General features: G+C 41.2%; 1 protein-coding gene across 1 annotated transcript; it reads right to left on the reverse strand.

Moving 5' to 3' along the window:
• Positions 1-6,579: 6,579 nt before the first annotated feature.
• On the reverse strand, positions 6,580-25,002 carry si:dkey-191g9.5 (rap1 GTPase-GDP dissociation stimulator 1-B). The gene is made up of 14 exons (XM_062401593.1): positions 24,797-25,002; positions 22,802-22,906; positions 18,716-18,838; positions 17,962-18,087; positions 17,538-17,666; positions 15,475-15,600; positions 14,719-14,862; positions 14,189-14,320; positions 13,698-13,832; positions 11,662-11,787; positions 8,136-8,275; positions 7,862-7,988; positions 7,021-7,149; positions 6,580-6,742 (listed from the first exon to the last, which is right to left on the reverse strand). Exons 1-14 carry the CDS (start codon positions 24,807-24,809, stop codon positions 6,615-6,617), a joined length of 1,683 nt encoding a protein of 560 aa, XP_062257577.1. The 5' UTR covers positions 24,810-25,002; the 3' UTR covers positions 6,580-6,614.
• Between the last annotated feature and the right edge of the window lie 323 nt (positions 25,003-25,325).

Raw genomic sequence — 25,325 nt, forward strand, 5'->3', positions numbered from 1 at the left:
TGAGCCCAAGGTCTCTGAGCTTGGTGACGAGCTTCAGGGGCACGATGGGGTTGATTGCTGAACTGTAGTCGATGAACAACATTCTCACATGTGTCCCTCTGGTCCAGTGGCCATTTTGGGCACGGGCGAACCGTGCATGTCACCTGGAGGGCGGCAAGAGCACTTAAAAAAAAAAAAAAGTAATCTGGCCCATAGAAATATATATATATAAAGGCTAGATGTCTCATCCGCGAGTCGAAACGTCCCCACATGGCGGACATCTTGCCACAGGCAGCTCGCCCACCCATAACATTGTGTTGGTAGTGGTAAAAGTACATATACCAAAAAAAGTGTGCTGCACATCATCGTGCAGCACACTTCTTCTATGGCTAACATCGTCCTGCGGTGCACATCATTCTATGGCGAACATCATCGTGCGGTGCACATCATCCTGCGGCGCACATCAAAGGAAGAGCTGCATGATGAAGTGTGGTGATGATGATATGTGCCGCAGGATGATGTGCGCCCCACGATGATGTGCGCCGCAGGATGATGTGCGCTGCAGGATGATGTGCACAGAAGGGCCGCAGGATGATGTGTGCCGCAGGATGATGTGCGCTGCTAGATGATGTGCGCCATAAGACGATGTGCGCCGATGTGCCCCCCAGGATGATGTGAGCCCCAGGATGATGTGAGCCCCAGGAGGATGTGCGCAGCAGGATGATGTATGAAGTCCAGCGCACATCATCCTGCGGTGCACATCATCGTGCCGTGAACTTCATCCATTGTCCTGCGCACGCATTTCATCATCACCGCACATCACAGTGCACATCATCCAGCAGAGCACATCAGTGTTAATTTTGGCAGCTATTTTTGATTTAGTCTTAGTCTTTTGACGAAAATGTATATTAGTTTCAGTCACTTTTTAGTCATTTTTTGTTAACAAAAACTAATTCCATTTTAGTCTAGTTTTAGTCACATTTAATAGCCACATTAAACTCCTTTTCTATAAAAACATATAGCTGGAGCCTAATAGCTTAAAAATATGTATTTAATTTTAAATGTGAAAACAAAAAGGGAGAGCAGGTCAGACTGGAGGCGGACACAGAAACTGAACATCGGTACAAACCAACTGCAGCTTCTGCTCTGGTCAAGAAGCTGAGGCGCTGATCTCTGAGCAGCTGAGACCAGAGAAACTTTGTGTTTTCACTGTTTTCATAGTTAAGAAGCAGTCGGTCACTGAGAGGTTGCTCATAGAGAACGCCCTCTGCTTTCACTGTGTCTCTCTGAGCGAGTGCACGAGGCGGGGGGCGGAGCTACGGACCAGAGCGCTATCTGGGGCGCACACACACACATACACAGACACACACAGACACACTCACTCGCCCGCTCCTGATACTTCATGACAGCCTGATACGATGATGTTTTAAAAATTATTGTGACTTAGTCAACAACCAACATTTTCGTCTCGTCTCGTCAACGAAAATTAAAATAGATTTCGTCATAGTTTTTATTTTCAAAGATTCGTTTTCGTTTCGTCTTCGTCTCGTCTTCGTCATGGAAAAAAGGTTGTTAACGAAAATATTTTGTCATAGTCTTCGTCAACGAAATTAACACTGGAGCACATCATCCTGCGGCGCACATCATCCTGCAGCACATCCTCCTGCAGCACATCATCCTATCCTGATCCTATCGCCAATGTGCGCCCTCTTGCGGCACACATCGCAGATGGTCCTGTGGCGGATGAACCTGCGGTGCACATTGTCCTGCGGTGCACATCATCCTGCAGCGCACATCGGTCCACATTGTCTTGCGCGCACATCATTGTGCAGCGCACTTCATCCTTCGGCTCAAATCATCCTGCAGCGCACATCATCCTGCGGCCCTTCGGCGCACATCATCCTGCGGCGCACATCATCCTGCGGCGCACATCGGCGCACATCATCATGCAGCGCACATCATCCTGCAGCGCACATCATCATGCAGCGCACATCATCATGCAGCGCACATCATCATGCAGCGCACATCATCATGCAGCGCACATCATCCTGCAGTGCACATCATCGAGCCGTGAACTTCATCCATCGTCCTGCGGAGTGCATTTCATCATCACCGCACATCACCGTGCACATCATCCAGCAGCGCACATCATCCTGCAGCGCACATCATCCTGCAGCACATCATCCTATCCTGATCCTATCCTATCGCCGATGTGCGCCGCAATGTGAACCTGCGGTGCACATTGTCCTGCGGTTCACATCATCCTGCAGCGCACATCATCCTGCGCCGCACATCGGTGCACATTGTCTTGCGCGCAAAGCATCGTGCAGCGCACATCGTTCTACGGCGCACATCGTCCTGCGGCGCACTTCATCCTGCAGCGCACATCATCCTACTGCACACATCAAAGGAGGATGGGGGTGGGGCGCTCGGAGGGGGTCTTGCCTCTGGAACAATTCCATGTAGAACCTACTGATTTGGCCTGTAGGCGAACTGAAGAGGGTCCAGAGAGTCAGGGAGGGAGGAGGTGATGAATGGTGTGACCAGCTGCTCAAGGCCCTTCATGATGATGGAAGTGAGTGCTACTGGGCGGTAGTCGTTCAGGCAGAGGATTTTAGTTTTCTTGGGAACAGGGACAATTATGGTCTTCTTAAAACATGCGGGGCCAACAGACTGGAGCAGTGACAGGTTGAAGATGTCTGTGAACTACCTTCTCTAGGACTTTGGACAAAAAAGGCAGTTTAGAAATGGGTTAGGGTTAAGACGGATCGAGATTTATTTTTTCTTTAACAAGGGCTGCTCAACAGCATGTTTAAAGGCAGCTGGGACACATCCAGAGAGGAAACAGGTATTTATCAATGACAGAATACATTGTCCAACAGTGTCAAAGACTTCCTTAAGAAGATGAGCGGTTTGTGAAAGTAAAACAAATATTTAAAAGAACCATTAATAAAGTCTCCCTTTTTTTCTAATTATTTCAATTCTTATATTTCTAATCTAATCTTTACCGTTCAGTTGTATGTTTTATACATTTTGTTGCCACACATGAAAAAACTTTCAACTAACTTTACCAACACATGCTGGAATAACAATAGGTTGTAAAAATCATTCTGGTTATTATTTTTATTGAGAAAACGAAGTAGGGCTATGAATTATGATCAGTTGGTATAATATGCTGCACAGTACGCTCAGCTGTTTTACTTGTGAGGACTCAATCCTCCCATTCAGATTCCTAAACCTTAAAAATTCCCCTTAAACGTTCACCGAAATAATAAAATCGGAATATTGATTAACACCTCTAAATAGCACTGGAGATTTTTTTTAATTCTGTTTAAACTAATCAGCATCAGTTCGAGTGAGAGGGAAACTTATTTAAATCTGTAAATAGAGATTTTAGAATGGAAGAAAACATACCATTTTGGGGAAGGCATTGCTGAACTTTATTCTGCTTTGCCAATAACGAAGCTCTGAAACTGACAAAATCCCCTTTCCTAAAAAAAAATTAAAAAAAATTCTCAAATATATGACATCTCCTTATATATACAGAATACATCTCAATAAAGATTTTACACAAAACATTACAGTAAACCTCTTGCCTTATATGTTAATTGACATAATTTTCACTTCGTTCTGTATAGAACACATTCTTAGCCATTCTTTATGAGTAAACGAACAATACATACTGAAAATATTTGGGCACTGTTGTTCAGATACTGTACTATAATTATTCTATACTCTATGTATAATTAAGTTTGGGTGTGATTTCTTCACATTGTGCTTCTCTAGGATTCCCTTAACAAATGTAAAAGTTGATTTCCCCCATTATAGTTGCTGTGGGCCATAACATATATGTCTACTGCAGCCTAACACTGTTTGGTTGTATCACATTATCTCTCTGTTCAGCTTCTCAGTTATTGGGTCCGTGGCATATTTTTTCCCCTGTTGACTGTGCAGCTGACACTTCATACTTGTTGATTTTTTAGGCTACTACCTGCTTGGAGAATGAAGTTAAATAAAATATTAAGGCCAAATCAGACAGAAAAGCAGTGTTTAGTTGTCCTTTTTGTGCTCTGTTGCATCTGTAACCAGAACCAAAACATATATCATAATTTTGGCTACTTTTCATCATTCAGCTTCGAAAAAATTGAAACACCACAGCTAAACCTTATTATTACTGATTTAAAAACAGACCTGTCATGGATGAGACATGACTGGTCCATTTTACCTGTCTGCACAGCAGCTAGCTATATTTTTTTGTTGGATCTCTTGTACATAGAGTAACTTTATTCAGTGTTTAGGTCTAGTTATGGTAAATTTTGAGGAATGACGCATTTTCTTTGGACTGAGATGGTGGTTCTACTGTTACATGTAGCAGTGAATATTGTATAGCCTCTAACCTGATTAAAGAAATGTACAAATCAAAATGAAACCCATGGAAATATGTAGTGTATCCATTCATTGCAATGTATTCAAACATAATATATATTACTACATTCTGGTGTGTTAAAACCTTTAATTGATATTCTTGTCATTGCACAAATACTCCATGTAGATATTATTCACATAATCAACATAATTACATCCAGCATACTGGATTTTCCTATCTGTCTTCTCACTTAATAAGGGCAGATAACTTATGACTTTTCATGTCATGTTTACAGTTACATGATTCAAGCTTTCATATAGACATCCTCAACCTATGTACAGTAAAAGTTGTATCGGATGAGCTCAGGACCCTTTGAGATAGAAAACATCTATTTAAATTGACATATTTGACTGACGCTTTTATCAAAAGAGAATTAAAACTTGGAGACAACACTATAGCTTCGCTATAGAAGAAGAGCTTGAATTAAGTAATAAATCTGTTCAATAAAACAGAGTGTTGGATATCCAATTTACCAAAAAGGTTCAAGGACTACAGTAGAACATACCCGGTAGATTTATTGCTTGTTATTAATGGTTTTTTTTTTACTCTACTCCTCAGGATGTCGGAAGTGATTTACCTTCTGCACTGTGAGTTTTAAGTGCTTCGATGAAAGTCTTTGGTAATCTTGATCAGTCTGGCCTGTCAAAATTGCCTCTTGTTAAAGCCCACGGCACTCTAAAAGCACTTTTATACATAGTTTATCCAGTGATATTATTGGTAACTCGAGTCAATGAAATAAAAATGACACAGTCTAAATATGTTAAGTCAAACAATATATATAGGAATTGTTCAACAGTATTGCTACTTTAAAGTTCCTTATGTGATGAAAAAACACCCACCCTCACATTATTTCAACTCCATCCATTGCAATAGGCCTTGAGATGTAGATGAACGCTCTGAATGAACAGTATAAATGCGGCAAAAAAACAAAGAGCTTTCTGTTTCTTTTTTCATATTTTTTAGTAAGTAAATTACTGAATCTTGTAAGAGATATTTTTTGTGATATACTTCAGCCAAGTGGCAACCCAACGTGACGCAGCCATCGGTTTGTGAACTACTGTTTTGAAGTTGAGTTTGGCATTTTCTCCAGCAAATCTTTGTTTTTTGAAACTATATGTAACCATATTTAGAGGAACAGGGGGTGGAGCCTGATTGAGAGCTGAAGACACTGCACGTCAATCTACAACCTGCACCCATTGGACTGCGCTTGCTGTCTGACCTTGTACTGGCTGTATACACGCTATATCTTCTATTTCATTCTAAAAGAACCAGTTTAAATAATGAATATCATGTTGTATTGGAGAGGACTTGAAACAAGAAATTAGGTTCATAAACCTCTTAGGTTTACTGATGTTAAATATCAAGTGAGAAGTGACTTATTTTAGCAACCAGTAGAGTCGCCCTCTACTGGTAATGCGTAAGCTTACACATTTCAGGTACTTCCCCATTGGTATCACTCTGCAGTCTTCATCCACAGTCTAGTCTATGGGCTAAACCTTTACTATACCACAATTTAAAATTTGATAAATGCTTGGAAGTTTTAAACCATTGCAAATTTTATTATTATTATTAGTGTTATTGACCTATACCAGCAAAGCCAAAGCAGGTGATGCCAGTCCATCCAGTCCCATCCCTCCACCACATTGGTTCAAATCAAGGTATCATGACAACTGCAGGCCAAATTGCTAGAATGATTCCGTTAGCGGTTTTGACCTTCCTGGTGAGAACCATCATCTTTTTCCATTTATCATAATCTTTTAGTCATATGACAAGAAAAACGTTCTACTAATAGCCTGCAAAATGTGAATCGCTGTAGATTGCATGACCTTTTGTCTACTGCCACCACCAATGCAAAATTTACTGTACATTTGTTTACAGGAAATGGTAATGATGAGGAACAGGTTACTGGGAAATTCACAGAGTACATTTATGCCCCTGATTGAATTAACAACTTTGGTATTAATGACCTCATTGAGCCTGCGTTTGTTTAGAGTTTAAGAACTGGAATATGTTGATTATTCCTCCTGTGAACATGGCAGCCTCAGAGGGCTACTAGTGAGGACACGTGATTACCAGGAGGCCAAAGCCATAGCCAAATTAATAGTTAGCAAAACTTCTGCAAAAAGCTCTGTTGATTTACAGTATGTCATTGAATAACAGGATAAATCCGTACAGCAGATGCGACCCTTTTATTCTTTAATGTGCTGGTTTAGCTGGTGTCACTGAGAATAGCCACTAGGGAACTGGCTTGTGAGGCAAGTTTACTGCTGCTATGATTTGTCAGTTTAGTTAGGCTTTCCTTCATATTCACAGACTTCAACTCCTCCTTCATCGCACCTAGAGCAGACAAACAGAGAAAGAAGAAGAAAGTCAAGCGTGAGATGGGTTGACATTACAGAGGAAAGTAGGCAGTTAAGCTCTGTTTACGCCCATAGTACTATCTGAACCATTGTGTTAGCATTAATCTAAGTGTTGAGAACATTTTCAAATGTTTTAGTTGTTTAGGCTGTGATCTTATTCGAGTGGCTTTCTCATTTTCAGTTTTGCTAAAACATTGACAGACAATTGCAGTGCAAAAGGATTTATGTGAATGTGTTATAAAATCAAACACATACTTGAGTTAGCCAGGCTGCAGATGAGACCTAAAGCACTGAACTTAACTTCGACCGCCCCTTCAGGATCCTCCAACATCTTCTTAAGCAGGGGCAACAGCTCTGCCTCCCATAATCGATCCTTCATAAACTCTGCAGTAATCAAACAAACCCATACACAAACACACACAACTGAGTTATTATAACCTCCACCGGGCAGTTTTCAACCCTTTTGTTGGTTGGCTGCTTTGATTGTCAGCAGGATACATTACTGAAGCGATTTCCCCCCAAAATGTGCCAAGACAAAATAATAAAACTTTGGCCCAGATCTAAACAAAGAGGTGGATCCAGGCATTTTTCTTCACTTTCTTTAACACAGTCTCAGCATCTTTCTTTTTTGACATTTTCACAGATTTCCCAGGATATAATCTTTGGATATTGACGTCAGGCATGTTTAGGGGGTCAATATCTTTGAATGTGTTCAATTTTTAGTGGCTTGATTTGATGTAAGGGGACTGTTGGGCTTTAGGGGAGATATGCACTCTACTGAGTGCCATTCCAGTTATTAAAAAAATGAAAGGCCTTATGTCTTTATGTTGCTTTGCCTTTCATATAAATACAGGGACATTGCAGCAATGTGTTATAAAACAATACACACAGTGTAAGCACTGAGCCATTAATGTAGGTTTGAACCAACCATTGAGAACCAGAACTGAATACAGTAACGAACAGCTGCAGTTCAACACAACATGTGCATTTACATGCATGCATTCAAGGCAACTTTGAAAGCACAGACATTTTTCCGCTCCTCTGTGATTCTGAGATGCAAGAGCTATTGATTGCATAGTTACTTAAATTGCTTTACCTAGGTCAATGGCAGATGCTATTGCCAGGGCAACCAGGGCCTCATTCTGCATGATGACATGCTCACTCGTTGCCATGGAAGTAAGGTGCCGAACCCCATCTGCCTTGGCTACAGCATGAACAACTTCCTGTCAGAGAGAGGAAATCAGTTAATTAAAGAAAGTGAAAGTGTGTCGTGTTTGTGCAAATACATATTCTGCCATCACATTTTCAATTCATGATTTAATGATGTATTTAAAGATACATTGTGCTATCTTTCTGATTGCACGACTCACAGGACTGCGGCTGTGTCTGATGAGGGCAGCTAACAGGCGGCTGGCTTCTCCTCGGACTCCTGCATGATCTTTGGCTTCACACCATTCCATGACCCGAGCCAGCAGTACAGCATCTCTCCCCAGCACCAAGGCTGCCTCATCTGACACATGCAGCACAGCAGAGTAATGGGAAATACTTTTCAGAGAATCACAACAAAATAAGGAAATATCACCCAGATGCCTCTGAGTTGTTCAGGGCAAAAAGTCAAACAAACAGCCCCCTGATGTTCCAATGCACATTACACTGAGAATATGAGAGAGGTGCATGAAGTTCACTTTATCCTTAATAGAACATTTTTTTTATGAGGATGGTGCTCCAGAAGATGATAATAAATCAAACTGTTCCTTCTAGGAACTTGGACACCTTCAACAAAAAAAACAAGACATTTGAAAACATCCAAAACTACTTCATTTATTAGTTTATCAAACAATGCACACCTGACTGATCTTTGTCATGGATGCACAGGTTAAGAAGAGACAACCGAAAAAGGGGAGACACCCTCAACTTGATTTATAATTAATACATCATTTGGTTCATATTCTAATCAAAATTACATAACATATACTGTATATCTTTGATGGTAACTGTGATTACATCAAATGACGTGCTTTCTAGTTTGGGAATTGACATTCCTGGCCTGGCTTCAGGGTTCACTGAACCAAGATGTGGAAAGCCAGCCTATGACCTGCAGGTCGACCTCCATCTCATCTCTTTACCATAAAACCTCCATTTCAGAAAGGAAACCAAAAGTAAGCTTTTTATTCAAAGTAACTGCCTTTAATAAAAAAAAAACAGCCACATGACTGGCAGTCTGTATTGTTCAGATAGAAATGGCCAAAGCAGGTCATTAACTTCAGTTCCTCTGCCTCCCCCTTCTCAGAGAGAGTGAAGTGCCTCCCTTTCTGAAGATATCACAGATAAAGACCATAAAAACAAAATTTCACTCTAAACTGAAAACTAGCTCATTGAATTAAATGTCGGAAGCAATTTGAGAATAATATTCAAACATTGTTAATTGTTTAATATTGTTTTCTAATTTATTTTAGGATATTTGATAAGCTTCCTGTAGAATTGAAACACTTGATGTATGCAAGCTTGATTGAGAATTTAAAGATTTTATATATTCATCTTACATGCAACTATACATTTACCATATAAATACAATACAGCTATGTTATTATATTTCATTTATCATATAGCTGCGTGAATTTATTAATGATAGTTAGTAATGTTTGTCTATGTATCAAAGTTTATTACACTGAGTTGGAATTCAATTTTAATCAAATTCACAGTCTGCCTTATGCTTTATGTTGATTCGTCAAGTTGGAGATAGAATATGCAACCTTGGTCTTTAAACATTAGGTTACACAATCAAACAATACCAAATCATTACTTCATTACTGTCTCACTTTCACTTAACTTTAACCTATATTTAATATAATGTATTTTCTTCACAGCTTATCCTCTTTCAAGTTTTTGGGTTGAATTACTTTCTAGTATGTGCGTTTAAGTTACTTCCTTGAGCAATATAAAATTTTCTTTAAGCCAAATCAATAGGCAGCTGACAACAGAATACCGCAGTAATTACTCTTTTTGTGTATCTTTTTAAATGACATCATTACCACTGTTTAAATATGCCTGCAGAAGAGGCCTCACAGCTGAGAACAAATGATATCATCTGTTGGTAAATAATCTGTTCACAACATGATGTTCGTACCCGTTTTAACATATTGTCTTCCACCATCACCCAAATTACAACCTTTCAATTCCATTGCTATAAATCAAGATGGTTAATTTATTCCATTTTGCATACTCCCTGAATAAACATCCTTGTAAATGTTCCCTTCCTCTAAGACATTAGTGAATAAGTCTCATATTTTTAGGGCCCTATTGAAATTGTTAGGATTATTCTAGGCCTAGTGAATGGGCTTCTTCAACGTGCTGAAAAATCTTTTCAATTTTGCAGAAAATTTGAAAGTGGTGAAATGTACGTATTCTGGATTAGTTGGAAATGGGCGTGGCAAAATGGCTCAACAGCGCCTCCTGGAACACAGCCCCAAGGTTTCCACATGACCGCTCTTCACCAAAATCGGAACACAGGTTCATCGTGACCAGGCATACAACAAAGACTCAAAGAGCATTACAAAAAACACAATAGGAAGCACGGCATTTTGGATTTAGTGGCCATTTTGGCCATATTCCCCATTTTTACTTTGACATACTTGTCTTAGAGCTTTCATCAGATCAACTTAAAATTTAGTTGAGTGTCATCACAACAAGATGGAGATCTAAACTTGCTCGGATTTCAACTTTTCGTCACACCATGTGATCGTGGCGTGGTGTCAAAGTTTGATTACTCGCCATCAAAACACTCGCGTGACACACAAAATCGATGTAACTACCGTGTTCGTGAGTCTATCTCCCTCAAACTACATTTGTGTGACAACAGCCCCCCCCGCAGACATTCAGATGGTTTTAAGAAATGAGTGTGGCAGATGAACTGACTAGCGCCACCTAAAGGGCAGCCCCAGCACTACGATTGGCTGACATCTACAAAAATTGATAGGGACATGTGTCTTTTCATGACAAAGAAATAAGTCTCTTGGATAGATATGCTAGACCAAACAGGAAGCCCGCCATTTTGGATTTGATAGCCATTTTGGCCATTTTCTACAATTTTACTCTTATGAACTTGTCATAGGGCTTTCATCAGATCAACTTCAACTTCTGGGAATTTCACCTAAACAAGATGGAGATATAAACTGACTCGGTATATTTGATTTCATCACACGGCGTCAAAGTTTGATTACACGCCATCAAAACACAAGCTTCTGTATCTCTGACAGATTTGGTCCAATCAAGTCCACAATAGACATGTAAGACAAGAGTCGCGACCTGATGAAATCTACAAAGAAAGCATGACTTGATCACAGCGCCACCTGCTGGCTACAGGAAGTGAAGCGTTTATCCTTGCAGTAGTGCGCAAAACGCATGCAACGAGGAGACGTGCACTTGGTCATTGATTGCTCTCTCTTCATCGACCGCAACAGACTTGAAATCGCTTGTGCTCGGGCCCGTTAGTGCTACAACGTTTGCCTAGTTATATTTCTTGCTGCATTGTGTGTCCTTTAGGAATAGAGAAATGAGTGAATTAATGACTTAATGATTTCAGACTGATTATTAATGAAACTCCATTGATTTGTTGGTGCCCCTTATCCATAATTGCAAACGGTACACAGCGATGTGCTATCTAATGACACTTGTTTTTGTTTTTATAATTATCTCAGTATTTGTATGTGGTGATATTTGACCTGCTTTTTATTTTAATAATGTTTATTTAATTGTGGAAATGTGCCATCAGACGTGCCCTCAATTGACATTTTAGTGTTAAAACTAAGGGGGGCAGAGTCAAGGTGTGTCTTAGATTCTACTACGATCTACTGAATGCCATGAGTTTCATACATACTTTTAAACAGTTAAACTCACCTTGTCCATCCACCATCATGCGTAGTGTACCCAGCAGTTTGAACTGAACAGGCGGCATGTCTGAGCGTAGCAGGGTCTTTATTCTCTCAGTAACCCCATCCTCAAGCATTCGCACCTTGTTACTGGCTGAAAGACACAGATGAAATAGTGATGCACTTGTTTCCAGTGTTGAGTGTTTGCATGTATGGCTTTTATTGTTTATAAGGCCAAAACACAATTAGGTAATTTTAAATATAATTTCACTCTGAGAATTTATTAACACTATTTAACCACTTCATTACTAGGTTAATTTCTCAGACCCAAGCTAAAATATGACACGACTGAAATTAATAGAGTATACCTTTGCAACCACAGAGTTGAAGTGAATAATCTTGGTATAAAATCACAGGGATCCTCAGCCAAATGTTATTCACCTTATATATGCTCCATTAGAAAACATTATCAGGACAAACTCAATTCTTAATGTTATGCAGAGGACATCCAGTTATATCTTTCAATAAAACCTGAACAATGTAATCAACTAACTAAACTCCAAGCATGTTTCAAGGACATTAAAACGTGGATAAACCACAATTGTCTCTTGTTAAACTCAGATAAAACAGAGGTTGTAATACTTGGCCCGATACATCTTAGAGATATATAATCTAATGATATAGCTGCGCTGGCTGACATTGCCCTTGCTTCTAGTGAAAACGTCAGGAATTTAGGAGTCATCTTTAATCCTCGATTTGTCATGTAATTCTCATCTAAAACTTATTTCTAAGACCGCCTTCTCCCACTAACGTATCATCTGAAAAATTTGACATGTCCTTTCTCAATAAGATTCATAAACACTAGTCCACGCATTTGTTACATCCAGACTTCATTATTGTAATTCCTTATTATCAGGCTCCAGCAGTAAGTCGGTAAAGACTCTGCAGCTTGTCCAAATGCTGCAGCACGTGTCCTGACAAGAACCAAGAAAAAAAAAGCACAAAGTCTCCTCCTCATCTACCAAGCCCTTACTAATACGGCACCATCATATCTTAAAGAGCTGATAGTATCATATCAACCCACTAGAGCACTGAGCTACCAGAATTCAGGCTTACTTATTGTCCCTAAAGTCTCTAAAGTAGGGTAGGAGCCGGAGCTTTCAGCTATCAAGCTCCTCTCCTGTGGAATCATCTCCAACTTTCAGTTTAGGAGGCAGACATCCTCTGTACTTTTAAGAGTGGGCTTAAGACCTACCTTTTTGATAAAGCTTATAGTATAGGGTTAGGGGTTAGGTTAAGACTATGGTTACAAGTCTCCTTGATATACAATATGCCTACCCACAGGGACGATCACAGACATCTTTGGGGGCAGAGCCTCAAGTGAGAAAAAGGGCACATCTCATTATTGTTTATAAAGAAAATGCGTTAATAATATTACCCTTAATACCCTCAAACTCACACAATTGTAAAATACTCAAGAGTAGTGTTATGGAAAATTGTGACATTATACCACACTAAATAGTATCTCTGCTTATGCATATTGTTTCTGCTTGTGAAACTGTTAAGATGACATTGGAGCCACAAATCTAACTAGGTTTGTCTCCCATCACCAAGACCTCGAAGAGGCCTTCAACCACCAGTGTCTGGGTCTTGGCTTGGCCAGGAGGCCTTCAGCACGTGTTTGTGTCTTATCTCCTGGGATGTTATTATTCACTCAGTTCACATACAGTGGATATAAAAAGTCTACACACCCCTTGTCTCATAAACAAATGAGACAACGATAAATCCTGTCCAAACTTTTCCACCTTTGATGTCCCCTATAACATAAGAATCAGAAGTCTCACCAGGTCAAATATCCATCGCAAAAGTTATTAAAAGTTAGCAAATAAATTGTGATTAATTATATGATTGATTGTGAGACGTCGGTGCTCATATTGACTTTGTCCTTTAAAAGACAGGTCACATTGTTTAAGTAAGTACGTTAGTAGTAGTAGTAGCAGTAGTAGTAGATAGTAAAATGTAGTTCCTGGAACCATATCTCTACTGTTTCACTTTAATCCTTACCAGGAATAGCCAGGTTCCTGAGCGCACTCAGTCCAGCATGCTGAACAGACACATCTCCCTCGTCAACATGTTGCTCCAACAAGGTCAGGATGTGAGGAACCACCCCAAGGTCCAGCATCTTCACACAGTTACTGTCTGACAGAAAAACAACAGGCAAAAAGACAATCAGTTCTTTGCTTTAGTTGTCAGTCCAAGGCATGTGTGTTCATGTTAAACAGAAGAAATTCTCAGAGCAATTCTTGGAGGGGACACCAAAGGGGACCATCAGCATCAACTTTGACACAATCCAGTAACCCCCTCTACTGTCTCCCCCAGCCCTGCTCTCACATCCATCCCTCAAACCCTACCCCCCTCCTCTCACTTTCCCTCCCTCCCATCCCCTCCCCAACCTTTATATAGTTTTGCTTCCGACTGTATTTAGGGGGCATTTTTACTGAGTCCCGCCACACACATAGACTTTAGAGACTGCTACTTGCTGAGAAACATCTTACCGTTCCTGGCGAAGTTGGCGATGGCCAACGCCCCAGACAGCTGCAGCTGAGTGTTGGAGCTCTGGAGCCAGGACAGAACATCCTGATATACCAGACCTGATCCCTCACCAAAGCACTTCTGCATAGACTCATCTAACACACACACACACACACACACACACACACACACACACACACACACACACACACACACACACACACACACACACACACACACACACACACACACACACACACACACACACACACACACACACACACACACACACACACACACACACACACGACAAATAAGAATAAAGACTGTAGTCAGTCTAAACTCTAAGTTGAAGGTGCATTTAGATGGATTATAGAGATGCAGTTATAAAGGACAGGACAGGATAGCCAGTGTTACAGTAAATTACATTTGCAGAATTTTAGATTCCCAATATCACATATGCAATAGCTCATTCTGCAGATTTAGTGTCGGTTGCAGTAAAATTTCTTTGGCTGTGTTTTGCATTCTTTCTTCTGCTGTGTACATCACTCACCTCCTAAAAGCAAAGACACTATTAGGTTGGAGGCGATCTTGATGCTGCAGAGGTCATGGGGGTCAGAACCTCCTTGCAGGCACTGAATCATCTCTGATAGAGCCTCTGGTACTCCTGACTCTGCAAACTGCAGCTTAAGTGTATCTGTTGGTATATTACAATCAGGTACGTTTTACTCCTGTCAGTAAATGTTGTCTTCAAATAAATATAGGACAAAATGAAAAAAGAAAAAAAAGGAAAATCAAAAAAATGTTTTTACTTCTCTCAGACTGTATGTAGAACATAATAGTACGTTATTATACAATTTTCCCAATGAAGGCAGCATATTTTTGCGGTGGCTAGCACGTGGTTAGCAAATTCAGGCTCAGTCAGGCGCGCTTCTGTCTTGAATTGCCATGTGCTCCCTGTTTCTGCGTCACTTTTCTCTGAGTACTCTGGCTTCCTCTAACAGTCCAAAAACATTGCAGAATGGGATGAGGTTGATTGGAGACTCTATACTGATCATAGGAATGACAGTGAATTATTATTTTTTCATTATGTTGGCCCAGCAATACACTGGTGACCAGTTCTTGGTGTGCCCCGCCTCTTGCTCAATGTCAGCTTGGGTTTGCTCCCACAAACGCCACATCAACCCTGGCAGGATAAGTAAATATAATGGATGGGTTCCCAAACTGGTCCGTCATGAAATATCAAGTCATGCTTGATTTTCATCAGTAAGTCCCCCCTGACCTTGCCTCCTCTCTTAAACACTCTTACCACTCTCGCTCAGTGCACCCAGTATTTCAAGGATGACATGTCGGCGTTCGGCGTCAGGTGCCCGTTTCAACTGAAATTTTAGTACATCTGCCACGTCCAGCTCTGACAGGGCTTCCCTCGCGGAGTCTGCAACACAAGGGTCTGTAACTATAGACAATATTGGAGGTAACTAATGATCCTGACTACCATCTGACATCTACTGTTAGTTTAACACATAACATAATTTTGACACTTAAAAAAAAAAACATTGTTACTGTGAATTCTGTAACATGAGCTCACAGACATTTTCCATTATCAATTGAGTTTCTGAAGTATTGAAGAATGAATTTGTCAATTTGTCTCCCCACTGATTTCTTTTGGCACTGGACAGCCGTGGCCAAAAGTTTGAGAATGACACAAGTATTGGTTTTCAGAAAGTGTGTTGCTTCAGTGTATTTAGATCTTTTTGTAGGATGTTACTATGGTATACTGAAGTATAATTACAGGCATTTCATAAGTGTCAAAATATTGTATTGACAATGACATTGAGTTTATGCAAAGAGTCAATATTTGCAGTGTTGACCCTTCTTTTTCAAGACCTCTACAATTCACCCTGGCATGCTGTCAATTAACTTCTGGGCCACATCCTGACTGATGGCAGCTCATTATTGCATAAACAATGCTTGGAGTTTGTCAGAATTTGTGGGTTTTTGTTTGTCCACCCGCCTCTTTAGGATTGACCACAAGTTCTCAGTGGTATTAAGGTCTCGGGAGTTTCCTGGCAATGGACCCAAAATGTTGATGTTTTGTTCCCCGAGCCACTTAGTTATCACTTTTGCCTTATGGCAAGGTGCTCCATCATGCTGGAAAAGGCATTGTTTGTCACCAAACTGTTCTTGGATGGTTGAGAGAAGTTGTCCTCGGAGAATGTTTTGATACCATTCTTTATTCATGGCGGTGTTCTTAGGCAAAATTGTGAGTGAGCCCACTCCCTTGGCCAACCCCACAGATGATTGGTCTCAGGATGCTTTGCTGTTTGCAAGACACACGACTGATGGTAACACTCACCTTTTCTTCTCCGGACAAGCTTTTGTCCAGATGCCCCAAACAATCTGAAAGGGGATTCATCAGAGAAAACGACTTTACCCCAGCCCTCAGCAGTCCAATCCCTGTACCTTTGGCAGAATATAAGTCTGTCCCTGATGTTTTTCCTGGAGAGAAGTGGCTTCTTTTCTGCCCTTCTTGACACCAGGCCATCCTCCCAAAGTCTTTGCCTCACTGACGCCTTCTTCACAATAATTGTACTGCTCTCCTTGAAGTTTTTGATGATCCGATAAATGGTAGATTTAGGTGCAATCTTACTTGCAGCAATATCCTTGCCTGAGAAGCCTTTTTTGTGCAAAACAATGAAGACTGCGTTTCCTTGCAGGTAACCATGGTTAACAAAGGAAGAACAATGATTTCAAGCACCACCCTCAGTTTAAAGCTTCCAGTCTGCAATTCTGTCTTAATCAGCATGACAGCATGATCTCCAGACTTGTCCCGGTCAACACTCTCCCCTGTGTTAACAAGAGAATCATTGACATGATGTCAGCTGGTCCTTTTGTGGCGGGGCTGAAATGCAGTGGAAATGGTTTTCCATAACGTTAATGGAGATAAAGTAAATTTTCATGGCAAAGAGGGACTTCGCAATTAATTGCAATTCATCTGATCACTCTTCATAACATTCTGGAGTATATGTAAATTGCCATCATAAAAACTGAGGCAGCAGACTTTGTGAAAATGAAGATTTGTGCCATTCTCAAAAGTTTTGGCCACGGCTGTACACAAAGACAGGCATGGTGGGGCTGCTACAATAGTGATAGACAGTATGTGCCAGTACTTACTATATGTTTGTACGTGTAAGCATTTAGAGTCTGTGCTTAATGAGCCATGAAGGAAACTTGTGAGAGCAAATGTAGAACACTTAAACATTGGACAGATGACCAAGATTTTCAAGGGCATTGTGGTAGCTGTGAATGTGGCTCAAATTAGATTTAATTAATTATGAACAACTATAATAAACACAAATGCCAAATAATCACCCATGTCAGCCAGGTTACAAAGGGCCAGCAGGCAAACGTTAACCAGTGGGTCATTGTCTGAATACTCCTTCATTATGGACACCAGTCTGGGTATTACGCCACTCTGGACTAACAAGTCCTGTTGGTATGCTGGTTGGGAGGATAGAGAGGGACAATGGAAGTGATCACAGTGAGAGAAAAATCAGCTTTGAATTATTCTTCATGGTCTTGTTTCATTGCTTTGCTTGTTTACAATAATCATCATCAATGGTAATTGAATACAAATTAACACATTTCATTGAGTTGTAATGAATTATTTTGTATTTGAAGAATATAAACCATTAACATTTCACCTATTTACAGGTGATGACTTGTCTATGAGCATCAATAGATAATACTCTGCCTCATCAGCACACTTCTCATCATCAGCAATTTGCCAACTCACAGTTGTCAAAGCAGATGCGTCCAATGGCTCTGCCAGTGTTCAGCAGCATCTCCTGGTTGTTGCCGTTCAGATGAGGAAGCAGTACCTTCACCAGGCCTGCCTCAATGCACGACTCCCTGACTGCAGCTACATCGCACAAAAGGAGAATATTTTACCTCTTCAATTTTCTCTTCTATTTCTTTGATAGTAAATTCACTCTTTTACCACATGCAACTGTAATGTGCCATGATACTACAGAACTTCAAGATTTCAGTCTGTGGAAATATAATCAAAAATATTCTTCGTATTGGTATAGACAATTTGATTCTGTAAATGTAGAGATCAGCACCTGCAACAACTGTGAATGACACGAGTCATTTAGCTATCAAAATGATCTGGCAGGACATATATTAATGCTGAAGAGGCCGTTTTGGCACTCAGGCTGCCAGGTGGAGATTGTCCAATGTTCAATTGTTCCACAGACTTCTTGTTAAGATATGATTCCCAACCCATGATTGCATGGTATAGTTTGCCTGGATTTTCAAATTTTATTGATATTGAATTTATTTGCAAGTCCAAATCACACCAAATTAGACACTGCACCAAAATAATACACATGACAAGTGTGACACCGCTCAGATGAATAGTTCTCGGGATATTCATTCCACATACAGACAGAGGTAAGAGGTTTCTAGAACTAGTAGATACATTTATGAATAACATGATCTGTGAATAATATATTTCAACTGATAAGTGTAGCAGCATCCTACTGTACCTTCACGGGCCATCTCTGCCACCACCAGAGCCACCTGGCAGCACAGGCTGCTTTTACTTTGTAAAGCCTGAGCAAATGTGGGTAGAATCCCACTATTCACAATCGCAACAGCAGCATCTTTCTCTGTAGACACACAAAACAATTTTTTAAGAAAAAAACGTTTTCAGAATATTCATCAGCATATAATAGACTACTGCCAGCAGGGTTAGGCATGTTTGGTATGTGTGAGTTTGTATGGCAGTTCTGGCATGAGCTTGGTTTCCCTCTGCAGGTTCCTGGCACGCCTGCAGCTGATTTAGACTAATCACCTGATGCAGTATAAGATCCCTGGTCTTTCTCCCCACTCGTCGCTTGATTATATATTTGGACTTCGCCTTAGAATTGACCACGTATTGGCTCTGATGAACTCTGTCTCAGCACTCTGCCAGCTTACACTTTTGCCTGTCTCAGGTTACTACCTTTCTGCCAGAAATGAAATACAGTTATGAGACTGCATAAGTAGGCAAAACTGTCTCCACAACTAGAAAATACATTTGATTGTGTAGGAACTAGCAGACCCATAGATTCAATGATCTGTAGGGGGTTTAAAGTGTGACAGCAGGAAAGCAGACCTCAGAATATGACAGGACATCATGCACAGTTGTTGTATTAATGGATTCTGAATTTCTCCTTGCCAAGCTTCAATATATATTTCAGCATAAGACATTGAAGGCTCTTGAAAAACTTTGTCAATGATGAGTTGACCATTTACCAGCAGATTTTCCACAACATTACCTGCCTGGTAAATTGTTTGCTCTGCTGGTCTGTTCATCAGTTATCTGCCCTGACTGAAGACCAGCTTCCCGTTCTCTAGCAGTAACCGGCTGATCCTTCAGTGAGAGCTAACCGGGTGGGCTTCATCAACAGAAATGCTACCATCCTCAGCAGTAACCATCAACAGTAAACATGGCAGTAACGAATTACTTCGAACTTTTAGAATACATTAAATTGTTGTCTTACTGTGACAACATTGGAACTAGTTCCCATTCACGGTACGAGAGGCAGACAACATCTCTACATTTAAGATTAGACTTAAAACATTCCTTTTTGATAAAGCCTATAGTAAGGGCTGGATCAGGTAGGTTCCTGAACCATCCCTTATTAAGGCTGATATAAGACTAGATTGCTGGGGGAACTCCCATCATGCACTTTTTGTCATGGGTTTTTTGTCAGTGTGTTATCATTTTGAGTTTGGATGGATTCCTCCTTTTTTGGGGCTGCAAAACAATCTACCAATGGGTACAAGTTAGTGCTGAACCCTGATGCTGTTTCTGGTCTCTCTCTCCTCTCTCTCCCCCTATCCTACCATCTATCTCTCTCCTCTCTTCCCCATTTTGCCCTGCTCACCCCAACCGGTCGAGGCACATGGCTGCCCGCATTGAATCTGGTTCTGCTTGAGGTTTCTTCCAGTCAATGAGGGAGTTTTTTATCTCCACATTCGGCAAAATGTTTGACTTCTCTATCCTTTTTTAGTTCTATGTAAAGTGCCATGAGATAATGCCAATTATGATTTGTAGCTGTACAAATAAAACATTTAATTTAATAAGGCGCATATAACATGCATTTCCCTATCAGAGGGTTTGTATGAAGCTCTGGTTAGACCTTAATGTGCCCATAGCTCTAAAAACATAGTTTGGTCCATTGCTGTGATACGTCAATTGAACCAGGCAAGACTGACCTAAACAGTGGAGCTGTGTCTTTTCTGGACTAAAAGCTCTTTATTGTTGCAAGATGTTTTTTTCAAGGTTTATGATCTACATGGGCTATAAAAAAGTTTTGTAGGCATTCATTTGTGCAGTAGAAGATACAAGGGATATTTTCCATCTTGTCTTATGTTCTAAAACGAGAGAGTGTTTAGATTAAACAGCATAGAGGCAATGAGGTCTGATCTACTGAGCGGGCCAAATGGCATTCATAGTATTGTCATACAAGCCAGTAGCTAGTCAGATTTACCTTTGGCCTAGTTTTGTTGTGGCAACAGAGAAGGAGATTCTCATAATACTTGACAAAGACGACTTCACTGAAAAGATGTCAGAGGGCAGGAAGTTACTCTGCCGCCTACTTGTTTACTAGACTGGTAAACGTTACATCAACAAATAGAGTTAGCCTACAAAATAAAAGTTCTGATGCTTTGCGTGAAATGTGGCCTGGAGAGGAGTCAAATGGCGACATGAATTATTGTCCCAGTCCATCGCTGAGCGTTGGTAAATGGTTTTGTAATTATATAGCGCTTTTCTAGTCTTGATGACCACTCAAAGCTCTTTACAGTACAGTTTTTTACATTCACACACCCATTCATACAGTGCATCTATTAGCAGCACTTTGTTGTTCTAAGAGGGGCAATTCGGGGTTCAGCATCTCTCCCAAGGACACTTCGGCATGCAGATGGGGAAGACTGGGGATCGAACTGCCGACCTTCAGGTTGGAGGAGGACCACTCTACCCCTCAACCACAGCCACAGGGGCGGCTGTGGCTGAGGGGTTTAAGTGAAATGCCACTAAATGCATTATTATGAACTGATTTACAATGGCTGGCTAGCTAACATAGAGTGGGTACGGAAAGTATTCAGACCCCTTTACTTTTTTCACTCTGTTTCATTACAGCCATTTGCTAAAATCAAAAAAGCTCATTTAATTTCTCATTAATGTGCACTCAGCACCTCATCTTGACAGAAAAAAACTGAAATGTAGACATTTTTCTCCACACATACCGCTTAGAAGTAACGCCAAAAAGTTCAATCTTGGTCTCATCAGACCAGAGAATCTTATTTCTCATAGTCTGGGAGTCCTTCATGTGTTTTTTGGCAAACCCTATCCAGCTTTCATATGCCTTGCACTGAGGAGAGGCTTCCGTCGGGCCAATCTGCCATAAAGCCCCGACTGGTGGAGGGCTGCAGTGATAGTGATAGTAGGACGTACCATTGTACTATGATGTATAAAGGGAACACTCACCATGTATCCAACTAAATCCCTACTATATGTGTTTATCACACTGTTTAATGGAACATCAGCAGCTCAGCAGTACCACCGGCGCTTGTGGGCAATGGAAAACAAAATGATCAGCAACCTTCTGGTGGAGGTACCGCTGGTCTCTCTTTATCACCGCAACCAGCTCCACACCCATTATCTTATATAACTGCTGCCGCAAACGATAATGAGAATGTCCTGACAGTTCTTCCCTCAAGGCCTGGTAGAAGTAGTGATGTAAGGTGCACCCTAGCTAAACCATTGGTCGCTGTTATCTGGGACGAAGTTGGAGTCACAGAAACTTGAGGTCTCTCCTCCCAGGGTCATACAGAGCTAGCAAATACATTGATTAAAACACAATCCCCTTCAAGAAAAAAAGCCAATATGTTTATAAATGTGACGCAATATCACAAAATCAATATATCTCGATAAGTGAAAAAAATTAACTTTTCGTCTTTTATTGGTGGAAGAGATGCCTCTGACCAATATTGAGCAGCAGGTGCAGTTCACTCTCTGTGGCACAAGTGCTCAGGTGCGACACCCAGGCCACTGTAGTGCAAACGCAGCGCACACCAGGCAGCTTGTCGGTGCTGTATCTGGTCTGACGATACAGGTCATCAGTGCCCTGGCAAGAGAGGGATTGAAGATGGGGTACGGGCAGTGGTGAGGTCTCTCACTGCAAGCGGACCCACAATGCAGCAGCCAGGGAATCGAGAGGGAGGAGAGCACACTGGAAGAGATGAACGCCCTAGAGACAAGGACACCTTATGAAAAAGAAACCCCCAGTTACTTGGTTGACACCACACGAGCAGCATGGAGGCATGTCGTGTTTTTTCTGTTGTTTTATTTCATCTGAAGCTTTGAACACCAGTTACTTGTATTGGATTATGCTCTAACACTGTTTAAACCTGGGACTCTTAAAGGGTTTTGTGGACTCAAACACTTTACCCAACCCTCCATTGGCATAGTGGTGAGTAGATAATGAGTGAATTTTCATTTCTGGGTAAACTATCCCTTTAAGTCTATGTAATGTCCCTAAAAGTGACCTAAGTGTGTGCTCTGTGCTTGTGACATGACTTACTCTTTTCCAGCAAAGAAGATAGTACCGTGTCCAAATGAGGCTTGAGCTCCTCTTCAATTAGCTCTGTACTCACACTGATAGCCTTTAGTGCTTCACTTAGAGAATCTGAAACAAACACAAACATACAAGACCACAAAATATTGACAGTAAAGGTCAGCAACATGTCAGCTTCAAAGGACTTCCTTATCCCCCCCGATACATACATATAAACTCTAAATCTTGGAAGAATTATAAATACCAAGAAGTAAATCACAATAGATGTATGTACACTAGGTAGAGTAAATGGCCAGAGTTTCTGCCAAGTAATACCTAAAAGCATAAGGTTGTAATTGGCCGTGCAACACATCTTTGTATGATGGGGCATGGCTGGTCACACACAGAGCTGTGATTCAGCCAGTGAATGTAATAGAAGAATCAACCAGGTGATTCAGCAACTGCACCTTGTGCTCTGCATAATGCTCAGTTTCTTAAACTGACTGCTGAGGTGGTTCCCGATACTGGCAGTATTTATTGCCAGTTCATCTTCAGACCCTGTTTTAACTCTGACTTGTCTATCACTATATACTCGGTCACATTGTCCAATAATCTTACTCACACGATCAAAATGCTAAATGTCCTCTTTAAGGGGTAGTCACTTTGCTATTGCTCCCAAATAAAATGGTTGGAGCCATTCAGATGGAAGCATAAGTTATATAGACGATGATCTTCCAAACTACCAAAGACAACTGAGACTCACATTCCCAGTGGCGATAAGCCTCTTTTCCCACCTCTAGCCTGAACAAAATTACCACGTTCCCAGCAGTTATCCTGCCATCCAGAGCCTTAGTTTCCCAGGCAAACTAAGCGTCAGCTGCTCAGCCTGGTGAATGACACCCAGACAGACCCTGAGTAGGTCATCCCCACCAAAGTTCCTTCTCATCCTGCATTGGGGGTCCTTGAATGCGACCACGGTGTTCCTACATCAGGGGTCCCAGTCAATGTTCGTGCAACACTGCATGAGGGTTCTAAAGCCAATGGGGTCCTTGCAGAAGTCATATCCCATGTGTCAACCAACACTAAGCCTGCTCTGTGTGTGATGGCAGCACCAACAGCCACACATTGAACCTCAGCAACATGGTGGGAACTTTTCTTTAATCAGTTTAATTTGTTTAGTTTAAGTTCCTTACTCTTGTTGAGGGTTAAGGACAGAGGATGTCACACCATGTTAAAGCCCTATGAGACAAATTGGGATTTGAGAATATGGGCTATACAAATAAAATTGGATTGATTGATTGATTGATAGATACAGGAGCATAATGTCGCTCTTGGCCATTGATATTGCTTGATGTTCAAAGAATAAAACTCAGGACCAAGCTAATAGGACTGCTTGAACAAACATATTTACAAAACAATGCATGCATACATCAAAGGCACAGGGAGGTGAGACCTGCAGGTTGTAATCACCCCAGCTAATCCCCAGTAAATCGAATGAAAATAGCCTGAGTTGAAAGGGCTATCGGGCTAATACACAGCCTGTGAGGTCAGGATCTAACACCCATGTCCTGTGTGTGTGTGTGTGTGTGTGTGTGTGTTTCTGCTTGTCTTTCTATGGTTTTGAGGGTCAAATTTTGTGTGTGTGTGTGTGTGTATGTATGTATGTCAAATGTATGATGCTTCAAGCAAGATGCATTCCTCACATCAGCAGTTACTCAGCAGCAGCGGCTTCTGATGAGGCTGGGTGTGTCTTCAGCGTGTAATGCAAGACGACCACTGGCTACTGAGTTTTTATCCCTCCAATCTCAAGCTAAATAGTGCATGGTTACTGGCCACTGAGACACAGAGCTTAGTGTCGCAGGGACACTTAAGCCAATGTATCTTTCTCATACACACATTGAAATATCCACGTTCCATGGTGTGATGCCTGATATTACACAACCACAGCTCGTATTGAATAGCATCAAGCAAAAATAAAACACACACAAAGAGTAGATGGATGTTAAATATGAAGCTACTCACCGGTGTCTGTCATGGCTGCTGGTCGACAGTCACTCTGTCAGCTGGCTCACTGCCTCCTGGCACTGCTTCTCTATGTGAGTGTGTGTGCTACCCTTCCTTCTTAAGGTCAGTCGTACCCCAACTATGTCTCTCACTCCGTCTCTCTTCTCCTCACTCGATCTCTCAATCCCATTATCCAGAGTGTCTCTCTCTCTCTCTCTCTCTCTCTCTCTCTCTCTCTCTCTCTCTCTCTCTCTCTCTCTCTCTCTCTCTCTCTCTCTCTCTCTCTCTCTCTCTCTCTCTCTCTCTCTCTCTCTCTCTCTCTCTCTCTCTCTCTCTCTCTCTCTCTCTCTCTCTCTCTCTCTCTCTCTCTCTCTCTCTCTCTCTCTCTCTCTCTCTCTCTCTCTCTCTCTCTCTCTCTCTCTCTCTCTCTCTCATGGAATATTATTTAGCAATAGAAAAGATAGTGTCTGAAGAGAATAATACCAAACCATTATTCCAAGCAACAGGATCCAGATTTGTTAGTACTCAACTAATTTTTCAGTAGCTT

The sequence above is a fragment of the Platichthys flesus genome, chromosome 12, assembly GCF_949316205.1.
Source record: "Platichthys flesus chromosome 12, fPlaFle2.1, whole genome shotgun sequence".
NCBI classification, from domain to species: Eukaryota; Metazoa; Chordata; class Actinopteri; order Pleuronectiformes; family Pleuronectidae; genus Platichthys; species Platichthys flesus.

Coding starts and splice junctions, on each gene's coding strand:
- si:dkey-191g9.5 (XM_062401593.1), bottom strand. Junction 11,788..13,697: donor CAGGAACCTGGCTATTCCTG/GTAAGGATTAAA, acceptor TGTGTCTTTCAG/CCAGTAACAAGGTGCGAATG. Junction 7,989..8,135: donor TCAGACACAGCCGCAGTCCT/GTGAGTCGTGCA, acceptor TCTCTCTGACAG/GAAGTTGTTCATGCTGTAGC.